This window comes from Lytechinus variegatus, chromosome 13, assembly GCF_018143015.1.
Source record: "Lytechinus variegatus isolate NC3 chromosome 13, Lvar_3.0, whole genome shotgun sequence".
NCBI lineage: Eukaryota > Metazoa > Echinodermata > Echinoidea > Temnopleuroida > Toxopneustidae > Lytechinus > Lytechinus variegatus.
This window is the reverse complement of record NC_054752.1, coordinates 12,806,214-12,826,281: the sequence shown is the minus strand read 5'-3', so window position 1 is coordinate 12,826,281 and position 20,068 is coordinate 12,806,214. Positions and strand designations below refer to the sequence as shown.

The following is a 20,068-nucleotide window of genomic DNA, read 5'->3' as shown; positions in this document are numbered from 1 at the left end:
CTAATTTGGCCTATACTCCAAAATAAAGGCTTGCAATCATCCAAAATTGTATTAATATTTTTTTGAATTAATTTGAACCTTGAATAAAAAAACATATTTTCCATTCACATTTTCAGAAAATAAGCAAAATGCGATTTATTCCAAAATTGGATTGTGGACCAGTCATGGTTTGTGAAGGCCGCACATGGATAATAAAGACTTCATAATAATTTAATGCTCATGAATAAGATCAAGATATTGTCATTTTGATATAATTAGAAAAAATCTATATTCCTGCCCACTTGGTCTACATAATATATTAAAAGGGAACAGATTTCCCTCAATGCTTTTTTTCGTTAATTGATCAGTGTAATAGGCTGATTGTTAATCCTATGCATAATATATTTGTATCTCGAAATTGTATTGTGTAGTCAAACTCATTGTCTTGTTTTATAGAGTGTTTTTTCCTTCATGTATGTAGTTCTTACTCTTGAATGTCATGCTGTAAATATTCCATGTTTGTTCATGTACAATGATCTGTTTGTATGTTACATTGTTAAAAATACTTGTACATTGAAATGGGTATTCAAATCTGATTGGATACGCCTGTAAAGGTTCCGAGATGTATTTGGAATGTGTGAATTTTTTGTTAGCGCCCTGTCACGAGAAAATGTTAGGGTTTTATACATTTAAATGGGAATAAATTATGGATCAAAATTGTATACTTGAATCCTATTGGCTACATCGTGTACTTTGTTCATTGTCCAGATGCTGCCTTCAACAACAAAGGATGGGAAGAGGGGGCGGGGGTGTCTCAATGCCTCTTCTCTCTCCCTATCTCAACTATTTGTGTTTTGTCCCTGTATTAACCCTTCTCCTTTCCTTCTTGTTCTCAGTCCTTTCATTCTCTTTATTCCCTCGCTTAACAGCCCTCGTCTCTTTCCTGTAATAACCTCTCATATTTTCCTGTTACCCCTCATCACATCTCTTGCTTGTATGTTCTCTCCCTTCCCTTTAATCATCTCTTTTTCTCTTGTTATCCCACTACAGAGTTGCCAAGTAGTCCTGATTTTCAATATTTAGTACTGAAAATGGGAACACTGATGGTTTCATACAAAATACTGATTATTTCTTTGAAAATATTGATGTCTCACCAAAATACTTATTTTCAGCTTTTAAATACTGAAATATACTTGTGCAGGTTAGCAGCTCTGCTGGTACACATTGTTATCAATTTCCTCTTCGATGACATCTCTCCCTCCTCTTTCTCTATTTTCTTTGTTCTTCATGGGAGCATTTCATATCATTTCAGATATGACTGTTATAAGCTACTGAAATCCTTGCGTCTGATTGGCTCAAAGCAATTTCGTTGAAAATCAATATTTTGTTTCATGAAACCCTTCCCGGATAAATCCATCGGCATTTTTTCCTCTCCTTTTTATTTTCCGATGATGATGAAGACGATGACTATAACAATGTTAACTAGAAATTTGATTTGTCTATGGGACGAATTAGATGATCTGTCGGTGAGTCACTAAGCACTGCAAACTATGACTATCAACAAATAAATTATGAATTACAACTTAAACACAGAAGAATCACTCGATTGCAAAACACTCATATATGAAATAGTCATATTTAATTGCGTTGTCTACAATTGACCCTCACAGACATATCAGCTGGGGCATTAATGAGATAAATAGTTATGGCAAGACAGGCAATGTTCATGTATGACTATAAAAACGAGGGAGAAATGAAAGAAATTCAAATGATTTGGGCCTAGATAAAAAAAAACAATTCACAACTATGGTAGCTGTACATATCTGCCTGGAACTATCCAATTATACTCTATGGCAGCAGAATTATGCACAGGGGCGTCAATGGTAAAGGAAAAGAGCATTGTAAAAAGACATGAATCACTAAAAAGGGACTTCATATTTATTAATCAAATATATATCCTTAGAAGTTCCTTCTCATGATTTACCATATTAGTCAGGGTGCTTTATTTATGCTGTGGTTCTACTCAATTAGGGCTTCCAAGAACATGTATGGAAAGCAAAAATACTGTGACACAAAAACACATCTCCTTGGTCATAGTGATTCAGTTTGCTTTTTGCCTCCCAGGCACAGGTGACACCAAAACAAATAATGATAGTAACAACACAGGTGTGTCCGGTAAGTAGCTACGAGTTTAGATAAGTATATAGGCATGTAAATGTTATTTCATTTTAAGTATTGACACATCAAATACTGGATAAAGTTCTTGAAGGTTGAGTTCATATTTTCAGCAATAAACATTTCTTTCCTCCATTGGCTGATATAAACTTAATGCTTTCACTAATAACAAGGAAAAAATAGACCATGAAATCTGAATCATTTTCTAAAAATTACAAAATTATACAATTCAAGAAACTTATATAGGATTAACATTTAATTTTCAAGAAGCAAGGGGAAAAAGCAATGGACAAAAATTAATTACAAAATGACAAACTTGTGAAAAGCTAACCTAAAATTTGCAATATCCATCAGGAACCCATTTCATAAAACTTTTTATAATGACAAATTTGAAACAACAGTTAAAAGTTACTGAAATCCTTCAATCTGACTGGTTGATAATAAATGTGTTATAACATTTGAGCATTTGATATTATAACAAGTTATTATATAGGACCCTGAAATGTTTGGTACACTAATGTAGCATTAAATCATATGATAAACTCTTTTTTCATCATTATAAATGGCCAAAAAAGTGAGTTGCAAAATTCTATTTATCACAGAAATAAATCAAAAAGGAAATGAGAAAAAAAACCCTCCAAAGCTGTATAAAAATGTGATTTCTAAGGCATCATCTTTGGGCTGGAGTCGTTTGCTGCTTTTTCCTTTTGACCACCTCAACGAGTTCCTTGTAGCGAATTATACACTCCTCCTGAAAAAAGCAATATGGGATGTAATTTAGATTAAAGATTATGATCCATTCATTTTATTAAAAAAAAATTGATGCACAAATCAAGTATCAATAAATTAGGTAAATAGCGAACATTTTTTTTTAATGTACATGTAAATGAACAGCCATGAACATACAAATCAATGGTTTATCATGATACAAAAGAAATTCACTCTGAGAAAATGACAGACTCAATTTGAATATTGGGTGTGATTTAACCCCTAAAAGACTGGACTATTTGAACCCCATTGCAAGGTGGACACAATGCTCATTTGCAAAAGCACATAATAAGTGCCGTCTTCCACGATTGGGGCGATGTATGCATTTACAGTGAGAAGGGTCTCATAAAAAGGCTGTACATTTCACCCTATCATCTTGGACATGTTTAGGGGTGGGGAAATAGTTTTTGAGTGTCCTATTTGAAAATCTACATATGAGCATGGTGTCACGGTGTAATAACGGTGGTCCCCACCTCTGGACAGAATCACTCAAATAATGGCTATCCTAATGTGCCTGTAAAGTACTTTGAGACACCATTCCGATGTTCTATTCAAATTTTATTTCAATCAATCAATCAATCATAAAAATACAGGTATATACAAATTTGATAAAACAGGGGATTGGGAGCCCCTGAAAGTAAAAGAAAACAATACAAAAAAAAATTGTAGGTGGGGCACCACCACAATACAAATACAAATCAATATAAGACATACATAAAGAGTAAACAACATATAACATTGAGATACAATGCCAAAAAATGGGCTAATATAGGGGAAATAAACAAACAAGAAATAGTAGTTATAAGTCATAGTGACCTACAGTGTACTATTGGCAGGATTTTCATACTGAGAAAAAAATTCAACTTTCATAAGTTTTTTTAAAACTTACTTAGAGTTTTACTTTGTTTAATATCAATATTCATAATTCTGTAGCTTGATTCCTCTACAACGTAGAGAATTTTAGGTAATTTTAGTTTTTGGAAGATATTGGTGAAGATCTGATGAATGACGCGTTAAGTATGAATGGTATGAGGCATTTGCGTTAAAAAGATTATTAAAAATATTTGGCAAGAGATTTGAATGGTCATTGTACATAAATATTTAAGTATGCACAAGAACCAAGTAACAGATTTTCAATATTTTACAATCAAGAAATAACTTATCTGTGTGGCTAGTAAAATGTGCATTACAAACTGTTCCTATAACCGTTTTTTAAATAAGAAATGGTCTATGTAAATGCACTTTAAATCCATTTCCCATGTTATGTTCCCCATATAAAAACAGAATATTATTATCATCTCCCAATAACTTTACTTTTTGATGTTTTGGGCTGGATGGGTATTACACTCACCTTTGATTTGCCTGGTACACTATCTGCAATCTTGTCCCATCTATCGTCTAAGCCTCTTGGGTAAACCTGCATTGCTTTCTCTAAAATCTTTTGCTGTCGCTGTGTCCATGCACAACTCTCCACACCAGAATGAACAAGCTCATCTCATCATGGAAAATATAGATGAAAAAAGGGAAAGAAGGAAGGAATATGTATAATTACAATGATAAAAGATGATGATGAAAATGGTGATGACAATGATGATGAACATGATAACAATGATGATGATGATAATGATGATGAAAATGATGATGGTAATGATGATAATGATGATGGTAATGATGATGATGAAAATGATGTTGAAAATGATGATGATAAATGATGTTGATGAAAATGATGGTGATGATGATGAAAATGATGGTGATGATGATAATGATGATGAAAAATGATTATAATATTAATTCTAATTGTAAAAAGGGCACTATTTTCTGTGTTCCACCACTGAATAGTCCCCCCCCCCATCTAGGTAATTTCACACCTGTATAGTCCCTGCTGAAGAAGTTATCACTTAATTGTACCTAATTCTGCCTTAAAGAATCACAAATTGCTTGCCATGAAATGTATGGCAATTATGCACTACAGGGGCACATGAGGGTTCACCCCTTCCTCATTACCTGTCATCCCAATGTCTCACTTGTGGGTAATACACATGTATAACATGAAAATTCAGACCGCAAACAAGCTTTGTGCACATAAGTGTAATTTTCACCAACGTCTAATAATAATTTTTGCTATTCCCATCCCTTGTACAATACATGGTGGTTAGCTCCTTTTCCCCTTTTAAAATGGCAGATGCCAAATCAATTCCTCCCAGTATGATGAAGTACCTCCTCTTGTCCATAGCAATGTAACTGACTCAATTACCTATTGAAAATATGTTTATTCTTGAAAAGTTTTTATTCTTCTTTGGAGGCCCCCCCCAACCTCCAAGAAAAGGCTGCCATAATTTTGAATCGTCTACATAATTCTTCTTTTTCTCTTAAAAATGTGCACACACAATTACCAGAACGCACATCTAGAATTTCCATGTATTTGAATGTAGGATAAAAGAGCACTGTCGATTAAATGCCTCGCTCATGCGTTTCTGTGCTGTTGCCAGGCATTGAACCCTGGACTTTAATGTGCATAGTCAGGTGCCTTAGACCACATGGTCACAGCATCTTCAAGTCTTGTACTCACCCACTTCTCTATTTTGTAAAACTTTATTACTGACGGCGGTATTATTTCCTCTTTGGTCGCTGCTATGTGCTTCACTGGCGATCATAAGAGTTCTATCTTTCGTTTTAACAGCTTTAACTGCTTTGTTCTTTTTAAATCCAGCCTCTGATGAATATTCATGAGGCTCATTATCATCCAAATCCATCTGATTGGTCGAATGGGTGATGATGTCATCAGTCATTCCTAAACCGGTTCGTTTGCTTGGTACCATGTGTTGAATACCCCCAGTGATGCCTGGACAGAAGAAAAACAAATTTGACAAACATTTTTAACCCTAACAATGTGAGGAACAAGAAAAGCTCACATTGCATTGTTTCCCAACTTTTTTAAAGTCTCTAACAACTTTTGAGATGGAATGTTCAATGCCAGGTACGTATTTCTGGAATCCTGCACCAAAAGTGCACAGCAGACCCAAAATTACTCAAAAACATGTGTACATATCCAATCCAAATTGTGTTACTACATGTAGCTAAAATTCTAAGTATTCTTGAAGTATATGATTGGGATAAAAATCAAATATGAAATATTAAAAAGAAATACAAGAGAAAAAATAAAACAAACATAAAAACTACATTCTCCACTGCCCACATTTGAAATTTTGCCTCTGCCAGAAGCCTGACCTTGAGATCCCAAAATCAAATCATCCTCACTCACACAAGAACCGAAATTGAAGGTGATCCTCAGTGCTTAAATAATCGCAACAAGAAATATCAATGTAGATGTATAAACTGTCCTTTTTGACCGTTGACCCAATAACCTCAGAGTAGTAGAGATTATATTGAGAATAACAAGGATCACATTGAAAATAAAAAATATCATATTGACAGTAAAACATTACATGGAGAATAAAAAGGATCATATTGAGTATAGTACTACCTTGTGCAGCAGCATCAATGTTTGTTGCATATTTTTGACTTTTCAGTTGTTTAGCTTTCTTGGTAACCTGCATAAAAAAAATAGGTGATCCATTATCACAATCGGGTCCCTGTAGCATAAAGCTTAGTTAGCAACTAATCATAGGGCCAATTTCTACGATTGATTGCATTGAGTAATTGAATGATCGATATCAAACAACCAATCAAATGACAAGGATCTATCTAGGTGTCATAAAATTGAAAATAACTGATTTAGCCCCTTATTCAATTAAAATTACTTTATTGCCAGAGATTTATAGGCCAAGTGGTCAGTTTTTATCAAAATATCTTTTCTAAGATGCCACGATAACGGTACAAGAATACATTTAAAAATCATTCTGGGTAAAGGTTATTTGTTTCCTTTCAACAAAGTTGGTTTATTCCTTTAAACTTTTACCCAAATCACAATCTTGTGGGATTTAAGTGTATTATTGCTAATGAGCTTCAACCCCAATGAATGTTAAGAAGAGTTAAACAGATGGTAACAAACAAGCTTCTTGAAACTATGTTAGATTCTTTTTAAGTTCCTACCACATCAACTGGTTTCTTGATTTCCTCCGCTATCCTTGTCCACCTGTCTGTTGTTCCACCAGGAAACTTAGTCATCGCTTTTACTAGACTCGACACCTCTGAGGCTGACCATTCAAAACTTGTCTACAAAAAACAGAGTAACACAAAAGTTTGTTTAATAAAAAAAAAGAGATTTTTTCCCTGATTTTTTCAACAACGTAGGGAGTTATTAAAGCATAAAGGTTGCTTAATAATATGATAAAACAGTTCATGTAGATGCTCATATTCAATTATGATAAAACGTCTCGTCCATCAAGGACTTGGATTTTATTACCCCAACTTTGGCCTGGCAGCCTTCTACAGTGCCCAAGCATTTCAAGGAATTTCTGCCAAGGACCTGTTGACCTGTTTATTTTTCCATTGCTTTGATTCTGTTGAAAATACATACAAATGATCAATTTCCCTGACATTCTGGAAAGCATTTAACAATGATGATTGGAAAAACCAGGGGCCCGTAACACTAAGCTTAGCAATGATTGTAGACACATCTTTCTACGATTGATTCCATCGACTACAATGTACAATCAATCGTGAAAATCAAGCGTACAATTAATCGCAAACCGTTGTGTTACTAGACCAAGAGTCATTCAAAGAAGCAAGAATACTGAGCAAAGATATAACTGCAGGAAGGGGACAGAGCCTCACAAACATCTGCAGTGATTAAAGGTCAAGTTCAATTAAATATCTCCCTTTCTAGACATGAATATCATATCTGTGATAGGGAAAATTTGAATTGAGTGTACAACTTACTTTGGTTCTATCTGAGTCACCATCCCCATGCGGTCCAAGACCGTTGGACCTGGCTGCATCCTCACTAGTCTTCATCGTCACAGAGGCACTGGCCGACCGATCATAATCATACATCGCTGGATCCATTCTCTGCTTCTCCCTAGGGCCTTGCTCCTTCCTTCTGCTACTCTCCTCTTCACCATCCTCCTCCTCCTCCATCTCTTCTTCTTTCCTCCTTGCTCTCCAATGTTCCAGGATGCTCCTGTAGGCTCCAGGGAGGCCTTGGACGATGCCCAAGGTCAGACAGATCAGCTTCCAGGGGAGGATATCGGCAAGGCTAGGCTTCTTAATCATATTGGGGTCCTGTAAGAGAGCCTGGGTGATCTCTTCTGTCGTGGGTTGGTTGGTGGCTTGTTTGCTTGCCTTCTTGCCTTTCTTTTCTCTCTTTGGCTTGATCAGGGATTCCTATATCAGAGAATAGAGCTCCTCAAAGTTACTACAAAGCCCCATTCACTTCATATTTAGAAAATAGATTTAGAATATTTTTGTTCATTTTTTTTTCATGTAATAGCCTCACAGTTGAATGTGCTTCTTGCTAACTTTGTGTGTGTGTGTCTCTGTGTGTGCATGGCCGAATACAAATGCAGAATTTTTCAGGGGGAGGGGGGACATATTTTTTAAGAAACTTGTCAAGGGGGCACTTTAGCATTCTCCAGAGTTAAATTGAAGGACTTTGTGCACACTTTGGGGTAATTTTGTAAAATGTTCACTAAAAAATGTAAAATCTTCTAAATTTCTGAAGGGGGGGGGGGGCAAGCAACTGCGCCTTTGCTTTGTATGGCCATGTGTGTGTGCAATGGGGGGTGGGGAATTATACAATTTCATTCACGAACATTGCAAACCTCCAATCATTCCAAGTTTTCACCTTACAGAATGGCTCCCCTCGAGTCATCTGCCGAGCAAGCTTGTGCAAATTACTTACTAGCAAAGTTGTATACCTGTACTTGTTATCCCATTTCACAAAATCAAGTACATTACCAAATGCAAAAAAATACAGTTTTGATTACAGACTTTAAACATGTAATAAAACAAATACTTTGCTATGAACCAAGCATGCCAAACACAACTGCAAACAATGGTGTTAGAGCGATAGCTCAGTCGGTAGAGCGGGGGATTCTTATTCCGGTGACCCGGGTTCGATTCCCACTTGGTGCGCTAGTGCCCTTTGGTAAGGCATTAATCGTCAGTACCAGGTCCTTCGGAGGGGACCTTAAGCCGTCGGTCCTCTGGTTGCTTGCTTACAAGCATTCATGCTTTCTTAGCAATCAGGTAAAAAAATCACCAATCACCATATTATATAAATTAGGCTATAGGAAAATGATTGCTAATATAGACTAGTACTACCAATGAAAGTGGGGTCAGGAAGTAAAAAAAAGTGCTATACTTTGCACAAACAGAATTTGTATGGTAGCTGATGACTACATAATTCATAGGTGATGATTAATCCCTTGCCACATGGAGCTTTTATCATAATTATTATCAATATCATTATGATAAACATCATCAATACAATCATTATTACAAGGGGCTGTGGAATGGTTTTAAAGTGGGAGAAGGGGGTAGGGGCTAACCATGCAATAAAACCCAATCAGAGTTAATTTTTATGTTTTTGCACATTGATTGAACACCCCCCTTCCCTTATCCTGTCCCGATTATTATTATTATTGTTATCATCACAATAGGAGGTGCAATACATGTAGCTTAGTCGGTAGGGTGGGGGATTCGTGTTCCGGTGACCCGGGTTCAATTCCCACTTGGTGCACTTGTGCCCTTTGGTAAGGCATGATTAATCCTCATTACCAGGTCCTTCGGAGAGACCTAAAGCCGTCGGTCCTCTGGTTGCTTGCTTACAAGCATCTATGCTTTCTTAGCAATCAGGTAAAAAATCCCCACTAATCATCAATTACATTGGGTGATTTCAAGTTCAGTGTTGACCTTTTGGTGTTGGTGTTAGGTCAATTTTTACTTGAGTATGACACCAAACATAGAATGAAGATGCCCCTGAAAAGTCACTCACTGGTTGTTGACATGTCAATAATGTGATCTGGATCAGTTTTAAGAACTTAGAAAACGTTTTGAAGCTAGGGGAAGCATTCGAAATTCCAACACTAACACCAACACTGGACTTGAAATTACTCAATATCATTTACGTGAAGAAAGAAACTCACTATTTCCAGCTTCCTCTCAAAGTACATTGACCAAATGACAAGGTAATGGCCCACACTGAGTATAGCAGAGAGTAAGAGGCCGAGTTCAAGGAGTCCCATCTTGCGTACTCTTCTGTAGTAGAACACCGGTTGTCTCCAATCCGGTAGGCCATGCTCAAGGATCTCATCATACCTAGAACACATGATTACCATCAACAAAAATGTTTGCTTAGTACTAATTAGTCTTGCAGAGTTAAGTCCTTTAGACTATGACCACATGATGTTGAAAGTCACATCCAACCAAAATGGAAGATAATTTGGTTTTATTAAATATTTTAAAATGGTGCAGAACATTAAAAGACATGCTAAAATGTTTTCATCTCGCATTTAATACAAGAGCAAATGAAATAATGAACAGCAATAAGAAGCAAATAAAGCGAAACTGAAGTGATATCAAGAAACGGTGGAAAAAAATTCTGCTCATTGGTTATCAGATGGAAACCTAGACATTACCAGTTTCTGGTGAAAAAGTGAAAACATAAACAAGGATTATAATTATCTTGGTATAATTCACTGAATCTTTATTTTAAATAAAGACTGAGCACAAAATTTTGAGGTTTTGTGCTTGTTAATCATTATTATTGTTTTAAAGTATGGTTCAACTGTTGGCTAAGTTGTTATATTAATACCACAAAATGGCCCAAGTTCATTGACCTGGAATGATCTTTGACCTTGACCATGAGACTTGAAATTCACAGCACATTATGAGACTTGAAATAGCTATGATGTATAATTTTCATGAAGTAAGATCCTAAAAATTGTGAATTTTCTGAAAAACTGAAAAAAAAATATGTAGATGCTGCAGCTGTCAAAAAAGTGTCAACTGCACTGTGTATCTCACTCCTGCTATGAAATACAGGCAGACAAAAGACAAATAAATGCATGAACAGGAAACTCACTTTTTCCTCTTCTCTTCATCTTTGAGAACCTCTGCGACTGCTACTAACTATGAAAATAAATCAGATGAAGACAAAGACAAAAGAAAGAAAAAAATTATGTGAGGAAGAAGGAAAAAAAAAAGAAGAAAAGAATAAAAAAAAAGAAAACGGAGAAAAACAAGAATGAACATCAAAGTGACACAATATTGTTGGATAAGGAATCTACTTAAAGGTAAATGCTAGTTTTGGTAATAATATCAAAATGAGTTCTTTATACAGAATCCAATGAAATTACCACCAAAGTGTCTGCTTGTATAGTAAAATAAAACGTACATGTATGTGCCAAAGGATTCTGGAAGAAATTGTGTAATTGCTGAGAAATCAGCAAATAAGCACAGGATTCGGGTAGAGCGTCGAGCCTGACATTCAAAGCAACAATTATACACTGTCCCACTTGCGCGTATCTGTGTTGGGGATCTTAAGTCCGAACATTTTTCAGCGTAGATTTCAAGTTTTCACAAAGTTCAGTTTATGTAACTGTACCAGATCTAGATCCTCGATGGTATACTGACAATTAAGCCTTGTTTTACAGAATTTCTCATGAAATCTGTGTTTACTGCAACTACTGGAATTTCTCTGGAAAAATACATTCTTTTTCGTTCATTATTTGACAGCATAAAACAAAGCAAATTTTCATTGCTTTAAAACACAGAACACCATGACAAGTTCAATATGTACATGTATAATAGTATTTTTCTAATTGAGATTGTCATTTTGAAAAAAAATGAAAAATTAAGAAAATAAGGGTGAAATCTACAAACATGACAATTGTGGGAATTTCACGTAATGGACTAAACTCTACGATTGGAACAAATTAATCAACAAAATCAACCTGTTTAGAATATACAGTACTTCATATCAGAACTCTCGCAGGACAGAGCAGGGGGAAAAAAAGACGGGGATCAGGCGATTTGACCCGGCAAATGCTCAAAAGAATCCTGGAAACCCCCATTCACTGCCATGTTAAAGCTTATCCAATGTAGCAGATAAAGGTAGAATGTTGTGAAAAGTAGCACACAAATATATATACATAATATTGCCTCTGACAGATGAGAGGCAAAACCCCAGAACTTAAAAAGGACTTGTGTTAGAATACCTTAAAGAGAAATTCCAGTCGTTGCAGTAAACACTGATTTCATGAGGAAGTCTGTAAAACTAGGCTTAATTGTCAGTATATCATCGAGGATCTAGATCTGGTACAATTACATAAACTGAGCTTTGTGAAATCTTGAAATCTACACTGAAAAATGTTCAAACTGAAGATCCCCAACACAGAAAAGCGCACGTGGGACAGTGTATAATTATTGCTTTGAATGTCGGGCCCTACGCTCTACCCGAATCCTGTGCTTATTTGCTGATTTCTCAGCAATTACGCAATTTCTTCCAAAATCCTTTGGCACATACGTTTTATTTATACAAACAGACACTTTGGTGGTCATTTCATTGGATTCTTTACGAACTCATTTTGATATCGTTACCAAAACTGGCATTTACCTTTAAACATGCATACAGCCTAAGGGGATATTGGAAGAAAATATTTGCAGTAAAACTGAGTTGTAAATTTACAAGTGGTATCGATTCTGAATAAAACTAATCAATCAATTCTTGTTGATGCAAGAAGCACACCAGCTATCACTTGCAAATTTACAATCACCAGCAAGACTTATGATTGATTTTGGTCCTAAAATTGACTAGCAATTGATTGCAAGTTTCTTCCAATACCTCCTAAGAATTAAATACTGGCAGACTACTTACCTGCCTGAATTTTTCTTCTGCATCTTCTTCTTTATTCTTATCCGGATGAAGTTGAAGGCTGAGTTTTCTGTAAGCTCTACGGATGTCTGACTGACCAGCACTCTGAAAAGTGACAAAAAAAAATCCAGATACAGTAACTCTAGATCTGTAAAACTAAAAAGTCTCATCTCTTGGGACCACAAAATGACTTTTTGGAAATATAACTACAGGCGGTGCTGCACTATCCCTAGTTTGCTCAATCTCAAGATTTTAGCCCGATTGGCCCTCTTCGTGATTAATCTCGAGATTCAAGGAACCGCGTCTCCACCATCGGAAGAAGAGCAATTCCTGCTCGAGCCCCAGTGGCGTCACTCATCCGCAAAGGGGAACGCGTATGACCGTTACCACAAATGCATGTAACCCCCTATTGCAGTCAATTTCAAGGACATATTGCGAAACTTACCCCCCTATTTTCACGCAAAACAAGGACAAAATTGTGGTAGAATGGTACCTTGTAACACCCCTAATTATAAGATTGTAAGGACACTTTTGCACATTTCGCATACTTACCCCTATTTACCATATTTCAAGGACAGGGCATTTACACCCTTTCCTCATTAGAGCAAATTGCAACACAGGCGTCAGAGTACTCAGTCCTTTAAGATGACCAAGAGCCATATACTGATACAATAATCCAAAAGAACTTTATTTTTCTTGAAAAATAAGAAAAGTAGAATTCTTTGTAAAAATAAATGTAGAGTTGTCCACAAAGATACAGAGCATGATGAGCGCGCCCTTTGCGGCTGGTGACTCGGTGACAGATTTTACTTCTCGAAATCGTTCTCCCCTTTTTCCTGACCCCTATTTCCATCAGATCGAGGACGGTGAGCACCCCTATTTTCACTACTTCGAGGAGTGTTCTGTCCTCGGACATTCCGTGAAATTGACCCCTTTTCCCGCGATTTTGGTAACGGTCATGCGGTCCCCAAATCACATTGAGTGACCCCACTGGGGCTCGAGCGAGGCATTGATGCATTATTGTCTGACGCCGTGAATAAAATAATCCCGAGTGCGTCTGCACCTACGAATTAGCGCGATAATTCGTAAAATAGCGCACTCTTTCGCAAATAATCCCAAGTTGACTTGGGATTGCAATCTCAAGATTAATCCTACGAACTAGCGCAATAATTGCGTCTCCACTGCAAATAATCTCAAGATTGTTCAGATCGGGATAATTTGCCGGATCAGAAATAGCGCGCTTATTTGAAAATTTGGGATGGTGGAGATGGCCCTTACGACATGAATTGACTCATTGAAACTGAAAGCTAAACGATGGCAAAACAAGCAATATACCTACCACCCTTGGTGTATTCAATAATACCTGACTGCTCAGTGTTTAAGTTTAAAGGTCAAGTCCACCTCAGAAAAATGTTGATTTAGTTATATGAACGAGCCTGTTACATCCAAATGGAAAGAGTCAATGATGTCACTCACTCACTATTTCTTTTGTTTTTTATTATTTGAATAATACAATATTTCAATTTTTACGAATTTGACGATTAGGATCTCCTTGCCTGAAGCACAAAATGTTAAAATAATGGAAATTCCACGTGTTCAGGGAGGAATGAAACTTCATTTCACATGACAATGAGAAGAAAATAACAATATTTCATATTTCATATAATAAAATACAAAAGAAATAGTGAGTGAGTGATGTCATCAACTCTCTCATTTGGATGTAACTGGCTCATTCATATAACTATTTTGTTGAAAATAAGCGAAACTTTGAAATGTCATAACTTTCTTATTTTACATCGGATTTTGATGAAATTTTCAGTGTTATGCTTGTTGAATTTTTCTCTTTTTATTCAAATAAACTTTTTGTTGGGGTGGACTTGTCCTTTAAGTGATAATTTATCAAGACTCACCAGAAACAATGTAGGTGCATGCATCATGACTAACCATCAGAATGAATTCAACCGGAGTTCAAAAGTAAAAAAAAAGTGTAAGAGACAAAAAGAGGGGATAGTCTAAATTGATATTTGGAGATACATGGAAGTCCTTTCTAGCAACATTTCTCAAAGAAAAGTCAGATTATTTTGACAAAATCATGTTCTGAAAATGAAAATGTGCTGATTACAAATGCAGGGGGGGGACAAGTTTGTGTTCGTTGTGTATCTTTTTTTACTAGAATCGCACAGATATGCATGTGTGCAGACAAGGGGGACTGTGCAGACCTGGGGGATCTTAACATACTGTATATCAAAAGTTTCCTTTTTTCATGATTACAAAACCTGCTTGGAATGTTTACTTTTCATGTCTTATCACATGAAATTTCCAAAAGTTTGAGCTCGTAATTCGTGCTTGCAACATCTTGCAAGGATGCCATTTTATCAGTAATTAGGTCCATAATTGACCAAAAAGTGAGATTTGCAGCTTCAGATTTGAAATTTTTTCCAAACCGCTCGCTCACGAAAAAATAAAACCTAAACATAGGGTCTAGACTCTACAGTGCGTGTAAAAAAACAAGTGGAATGCCTCTGGCCGTCTCACCTGCATCACGCGGTTCAATATAGCAGCAGTGCTGACTTTGCATACTACTCTAACTCGCACAAGATGTTCAGTGATACATGGTTACTCTTATGTCCTCTTTTTATGAACTAGACCAATAAACTTACAGAGATATGATGGTTATTCAACAAAAAACCCCAACATGGCCAAAGTTCATTGACCTTACATGACCTTTGACCTTGATCATGTGACCTGAAACTGGAACAGGATGTTCAGTGATACTTGATTACTCTTATGTACAAGTTTCATGAATCAGATCCATAAACTTTCAAAGTTATGATGGTAATTCAACAGATACACCCAATTCGGCTAAAGTTCATTGACCTTGGACATGTGACCTGAAACACGCACAGGATGTTCAGTGATACTTGATTACTCTAATGTCCAAGTTTAACGAACTAGACCAATAAACTTTCAAAGTTATGATGGTAATTCAACAGATACCCCCGATTCGGCCAAAGTTCATTGACCCTAAATGACCTTTGACCTTAATCATGAGACCTGAAACTTGCACAAAATGTCCAGTGATGCTTGATTACTATTATGTCCAAGTTTCATGAATCAGATCCATAAACTTTCAAAGTTATGATGGGAATTCAACAGATATCCCCAAATCGGCCAAAGTTCATTGACCCTAAATGACCTTTGACCTTGATCATGTGACCTGAAACTTGCACAAAATGTTCAGTGATGCTTGATTACTATTATGTCCAAGTTTCATGAATCAGATCCATAAACTTTCAAAGTTATGATGGGAATTCAACAGATATCCCCAATTCGTCCAAAGTTCATTGACCCTAAATGACCTTTGACCTTGGTCATGTGACGTGAAACTCATGCAGGATGTTCATTGATACTTGATTAACCTTATGTCCAAGTTTCATGAACTAGGTCCATATATTTTCTAAGTTATGATGACATTTCAAAAACTTAACCTCAGGTTAAGATTTCGATGTTGATTCCTCCAACATGGTCTAAGTTCATTGACCCTAACTGACCTTTGACCTTGGTCATGTGACATGAAACTCTAATAGGATGTTCAGTAATACTTGATTAACCTTATGGCCAAGTTTTATTAACTAGGTCCATATACTTTCTAAGTTATGATGTCATTTCAAAAACTTAACCTCAGGTTAAGATTTGATGTTGACGCCGCCGCCGTCGCCGTCGCCGTCGGAAAAGCGGCGCCTATAGTCTCACTTTGCTTCGCAGGTCAGACAAAAAACGGGATGGATTTGAAAAGTCTATGAAATTTTTGTTTCAAATTATGATGTCTATATTTTGGTGTTAATAGGTGCTCTGAAGTCTTATCTTTCAAATGCCATGAAAAAAAAATTAGTTTTGCTCATGCTTGAGTGGAATGTTTTTTGCCTGGGTTTAAAAAGGAGGCTTGCGACAATATGTCATCGGACTTCTTGCTAATCAGCAGACTTTCTCTCAACCTTTTCATTATCTTTGCCATAATTTTCTAATTATGCGGTCAAAATTCATTTTCAAATCTGTTTATTTGCTTGAATTGTTTTGTTGTTGTTTCTTTTTAATATGTTCTCTTTTAGCTTTGAATATTCTGTAATTGTAAGCAAAAAACAACATTTTTGTTTCAACCGGAGTATGGGAGAGCATGTTTTTTTTTAAATCCTTTCATTGTGTGCTACAAAGGTTGCCTTTAAACAGTGCCATACAGATGAAAGGGAGCTTGGGGATGCTCCCCCCACCACAAATAAAAAAATCATGACCAAGAATAGAGTGGAAACAAAATAAAAGGAAAGCCAGAAAGTGAAATATATTATTTTCTGAATATTATGTCAAAATCTGTCACAAACTTGGATAGTGTAATACAAACATTGAAATTTTTGCTTGCTCGCCTCGCTCGCTCACAACTTTTTAATACATTTTACCCAATCTGCCATATCTAGCTCCTTCGAAATTGTACAAATTACAAAGTTATTAAATTTCAAAATTTATCAATATTTTGTGAAAAAAGTTATATGCACATCATCATGAATATAGGTGGGCTGATGATGTCACATCCCCACTTTCCTTTTTCTTAAGTTATTGCATGAAATCATGTTTCATTTGTTCATACATGTGTAAATGATGTATCTCCATTATGATGAAATAAATTGCGGCAATTTAATAACTAATGCACTTAATCAGATGACAACCCAATTGTTTTAGTTCTTGGTAGAAAATTTTTGAGTAAGCCTAATTTCATATAATAAAATACAAAAGAACAAGTGGAGGTATGACATCATTAGCCCATCTTATGAATATTCATAAAGACATGCCTAGAACTGTTTCACTGCAATAATGCAAAATCTTTAAAATTCAACAACTTTGTTATTTGCCATCCGATTTTGATCAAATTTTCAGCATTGATTTTAATTTGTGAATTTTACTCTAATTATTGATATACGGTAGATCTAACGTTAGATCTAGTCTTCTAGTTCTTTCTAAATATTTCCAGCCTGGACCATCCCTTTAATGGACAAGTCCACCCCAACAAACAGTTCATATGAATAAAAAGAGAAAAATCCAACTAGCATAACACTGAAAATTTCATCAAAATTGTAAAAGTTATGACATTTCATAAAGTTTAATTTCACAAAACAGTTATATGCACATCATGGTCAGTATGCAAATGAGGAGACTGATGATACGATCCACTCACTATAAATTTCTTTTGTATTTTATTATATTTATGAAATATTCTAATTTTCTCCTCATTGTCAAGTGAAACAGTGATTAATGCCTCCCTATAAATGTGTAATTAGCATTGTTTAATAGGCCTACTATATGGTTCAGTCCAGTTGGTCCCTTTGGTCAAATCTGTAAAAATTAAATATTGTATAATTCAAACAATAAAAAACAAAAGAAATAGTGAGTGATGGACATCATCGGTTGACTCATTTGCATTTCAATGAGTTGTGCATATCACTGTTTTGTGAAAAAATAAGCGAAACTTTAAAATGCCATAACTTCTTATTATACATCCGATTTTGATGAAATTTTCAATGTTATGCTAGTTTGACTTTCTCTATTTATTCAAATCAACATTTTGCTTGGGTGGACTTGACCTTTAAGTGATTAACAAGATTGCTAGTGTGATTCAAACAAGTATGGTAGTGGATTATATTACCGAACACTTTTCATTAATTCAATCACATCAAACACATCATTTTCATGAATTTCACTAAACTTTCACCATAAATACAAAATTACTTACAAAATATACATTTCTTTTTTACGACATTCGCTTCCAATCGAACCCCTATTCGCATGTGAAATATTTTGGTCACTTGATAAAGTTATCGTATAATACCGAACATGCCTTTTCTATGGTAAAAGTTGAGAAAACAACAGAATCACTGATGAACTATTTTGACCATAATTTGAATATTTTTTAGAAATTAAGACTTTGAAAAGGTGTTTTTGACAATTTTTCACCATCTTTCTTTTCAAGTTCCCTTTGAAAGGATGTTGCAAGGTTTTGAGCATTTCTTATGAAATTATTTTCTGATGCGTACAATCGGTACCGTAATAAACTTTACAAGACCGGTCGGTAATACAATCACTCACTATACCAGGCAACTGGCCTTGGAGAATAACCTCCCTTTGCCTTTGGCGAATTATTATTTTTTTTTTAGTTTTAGTTTACTCTCAAAGCACTCGCCCAGTCACTCTCTCACTGCAACCATCCTGCCTGTGGGGAGTCTACAGATTGGACTATGTCAATGACTATGGTATGCCAATGCTGTACAGAGCACACCATTAATAAATCATTAAATATCATTTTTGTGACCAAAATTACTAATTTCCATACAGTTAGTAACTTGGGAATAATTTTTGTACTCACCAGTGCTCAAAAAATTTTAATTTTGGGCATATTTTTGTGTACACCCTCTATTGGTGGAAAGTATATGGCAAGAAAATTAAGTTCAGTTTCAATCTCTAACAACATGTCTAAGTCTAACTTCATTTTTGATAAAGTCTTTTAAAGAAAACATAATTTAAAGAATCAAATTTACTTATTAAGAGCCAAATTATATGATAAAAAGCTGTAATGGAAACTGAATGTGTAAAAAATCAAGCATTTGTCCCAACGAATTACGAAAAAGAGAAAATAAGCCAAACATTGTGAACGTTACTTGGCTAGCTAACCAGGGTGTATTGACCGAATCCACGATCCTGAGCTCCGCCGCAGAATCGGCGGCAGCGGAGCTCCTTGCTCCGCTCAATTTACCTGATCGATCTCCAAAACTTCGTAGAAACTTTGCTGTATTTCCTCTACCAAATCAAACAGTTCTAGGTCTGTTTGGTCCCATGCGTCTGAGGAAGAGGGAAATGCTGCAACAAACAGGAACAACATACACCAAAACATTGTCGATAATTCGAATGAGTTGAAATTACAAATACATCGTCTGCTCCTCGCCATGTTGGCACCCCGAAAAAGAGAAGAAGAGCGACAGCTGCGTCGATTGATCGAGGACAGATTCAATATTTGCTCACGACCATATACGCGGCATTTTCGCTTTCCCAATTTGGTCGACGATCATCGTAGCGTGATCGTATCCCTGTACCGCCTGATATCCACATTTTGTTTTGAACAGATTGGAGTTTCTGCAAATCTTTTTACTTTAGGATACGGTACAGCAGCAGCCTCTGGAAGGGAGAATGGGGCAGTGAACAATGCCCCGGCCCCCAATTTATTTTTTTACGACCAAGAAAAAAGAAAGAGAAAAAAGGATCGGCAGAGGGATGTCACAATCTATCACAAAATTTGATTTTTGTGATAAAAATGTCATAATTTTGGCA

General features: G+C 35.9%; 1 protein-coding gene across 1 annotated transcript; it reads right to left on the bottom strand.

Annotated features, from left to right (window-relative positions):
- Positions 1-2,629: 2,629 nt before the first annotated feature.
- On the bottom strand, positions 2,630-19,699 carry LOC121425923 (dnaJ homolog subfamily C member 1-like). Its single transcript, XM_041622030.1, has 10 exons — positions 19,497-19,699; positions 12,704-12,805; positions 10,910-10,956; positions 9,972-10,143; positions 7,765-8,208; positions 6,976-7,098; positions 6,407-6,473; positions 5,492-5,764; positions 4,274-4,416; positions 2,630-2,905 (listed from the first exon to the last, which is right to left on the bottom strand). Exons 1-10 carry the CDS (start codon positions 19,686-19,688, stop codon positions 2,825-2,827), a joined length of 1,644 nt encoding a protein of 547 aa, XP_041477964.1. The 5' UTR covers positions 19,689-19,699; the 3' UTR covers positions 2,630-2,824.
- Between the last annotated feature and the right edge of the window lie 369 nt (positions 19,700-20,068).

Coding starts and splice junctions, on each gene's coding strand:
- LOC121425923 (XM_041622030.1), bottom strand. CDS start 19,688: ATGGCGAGGAGCAGACGATGTATTTGTAATTTCAACTCATTCGAATTA. Junction 10,957..12,703: donor CAGAAGAAAAATTCAGGCAG/GTAAGTAGTCTG, acceptor TTATTTTCATAG/TTAGTAGCAGTCGCAGAGGT. Junction 7,099..7,764: donor GTGACTCAGATAGAACCAAA/GTAAGTTGTACA, acceptor TGTTTTTTGTAG/ACAAGTTTTGAATGGTCAGC.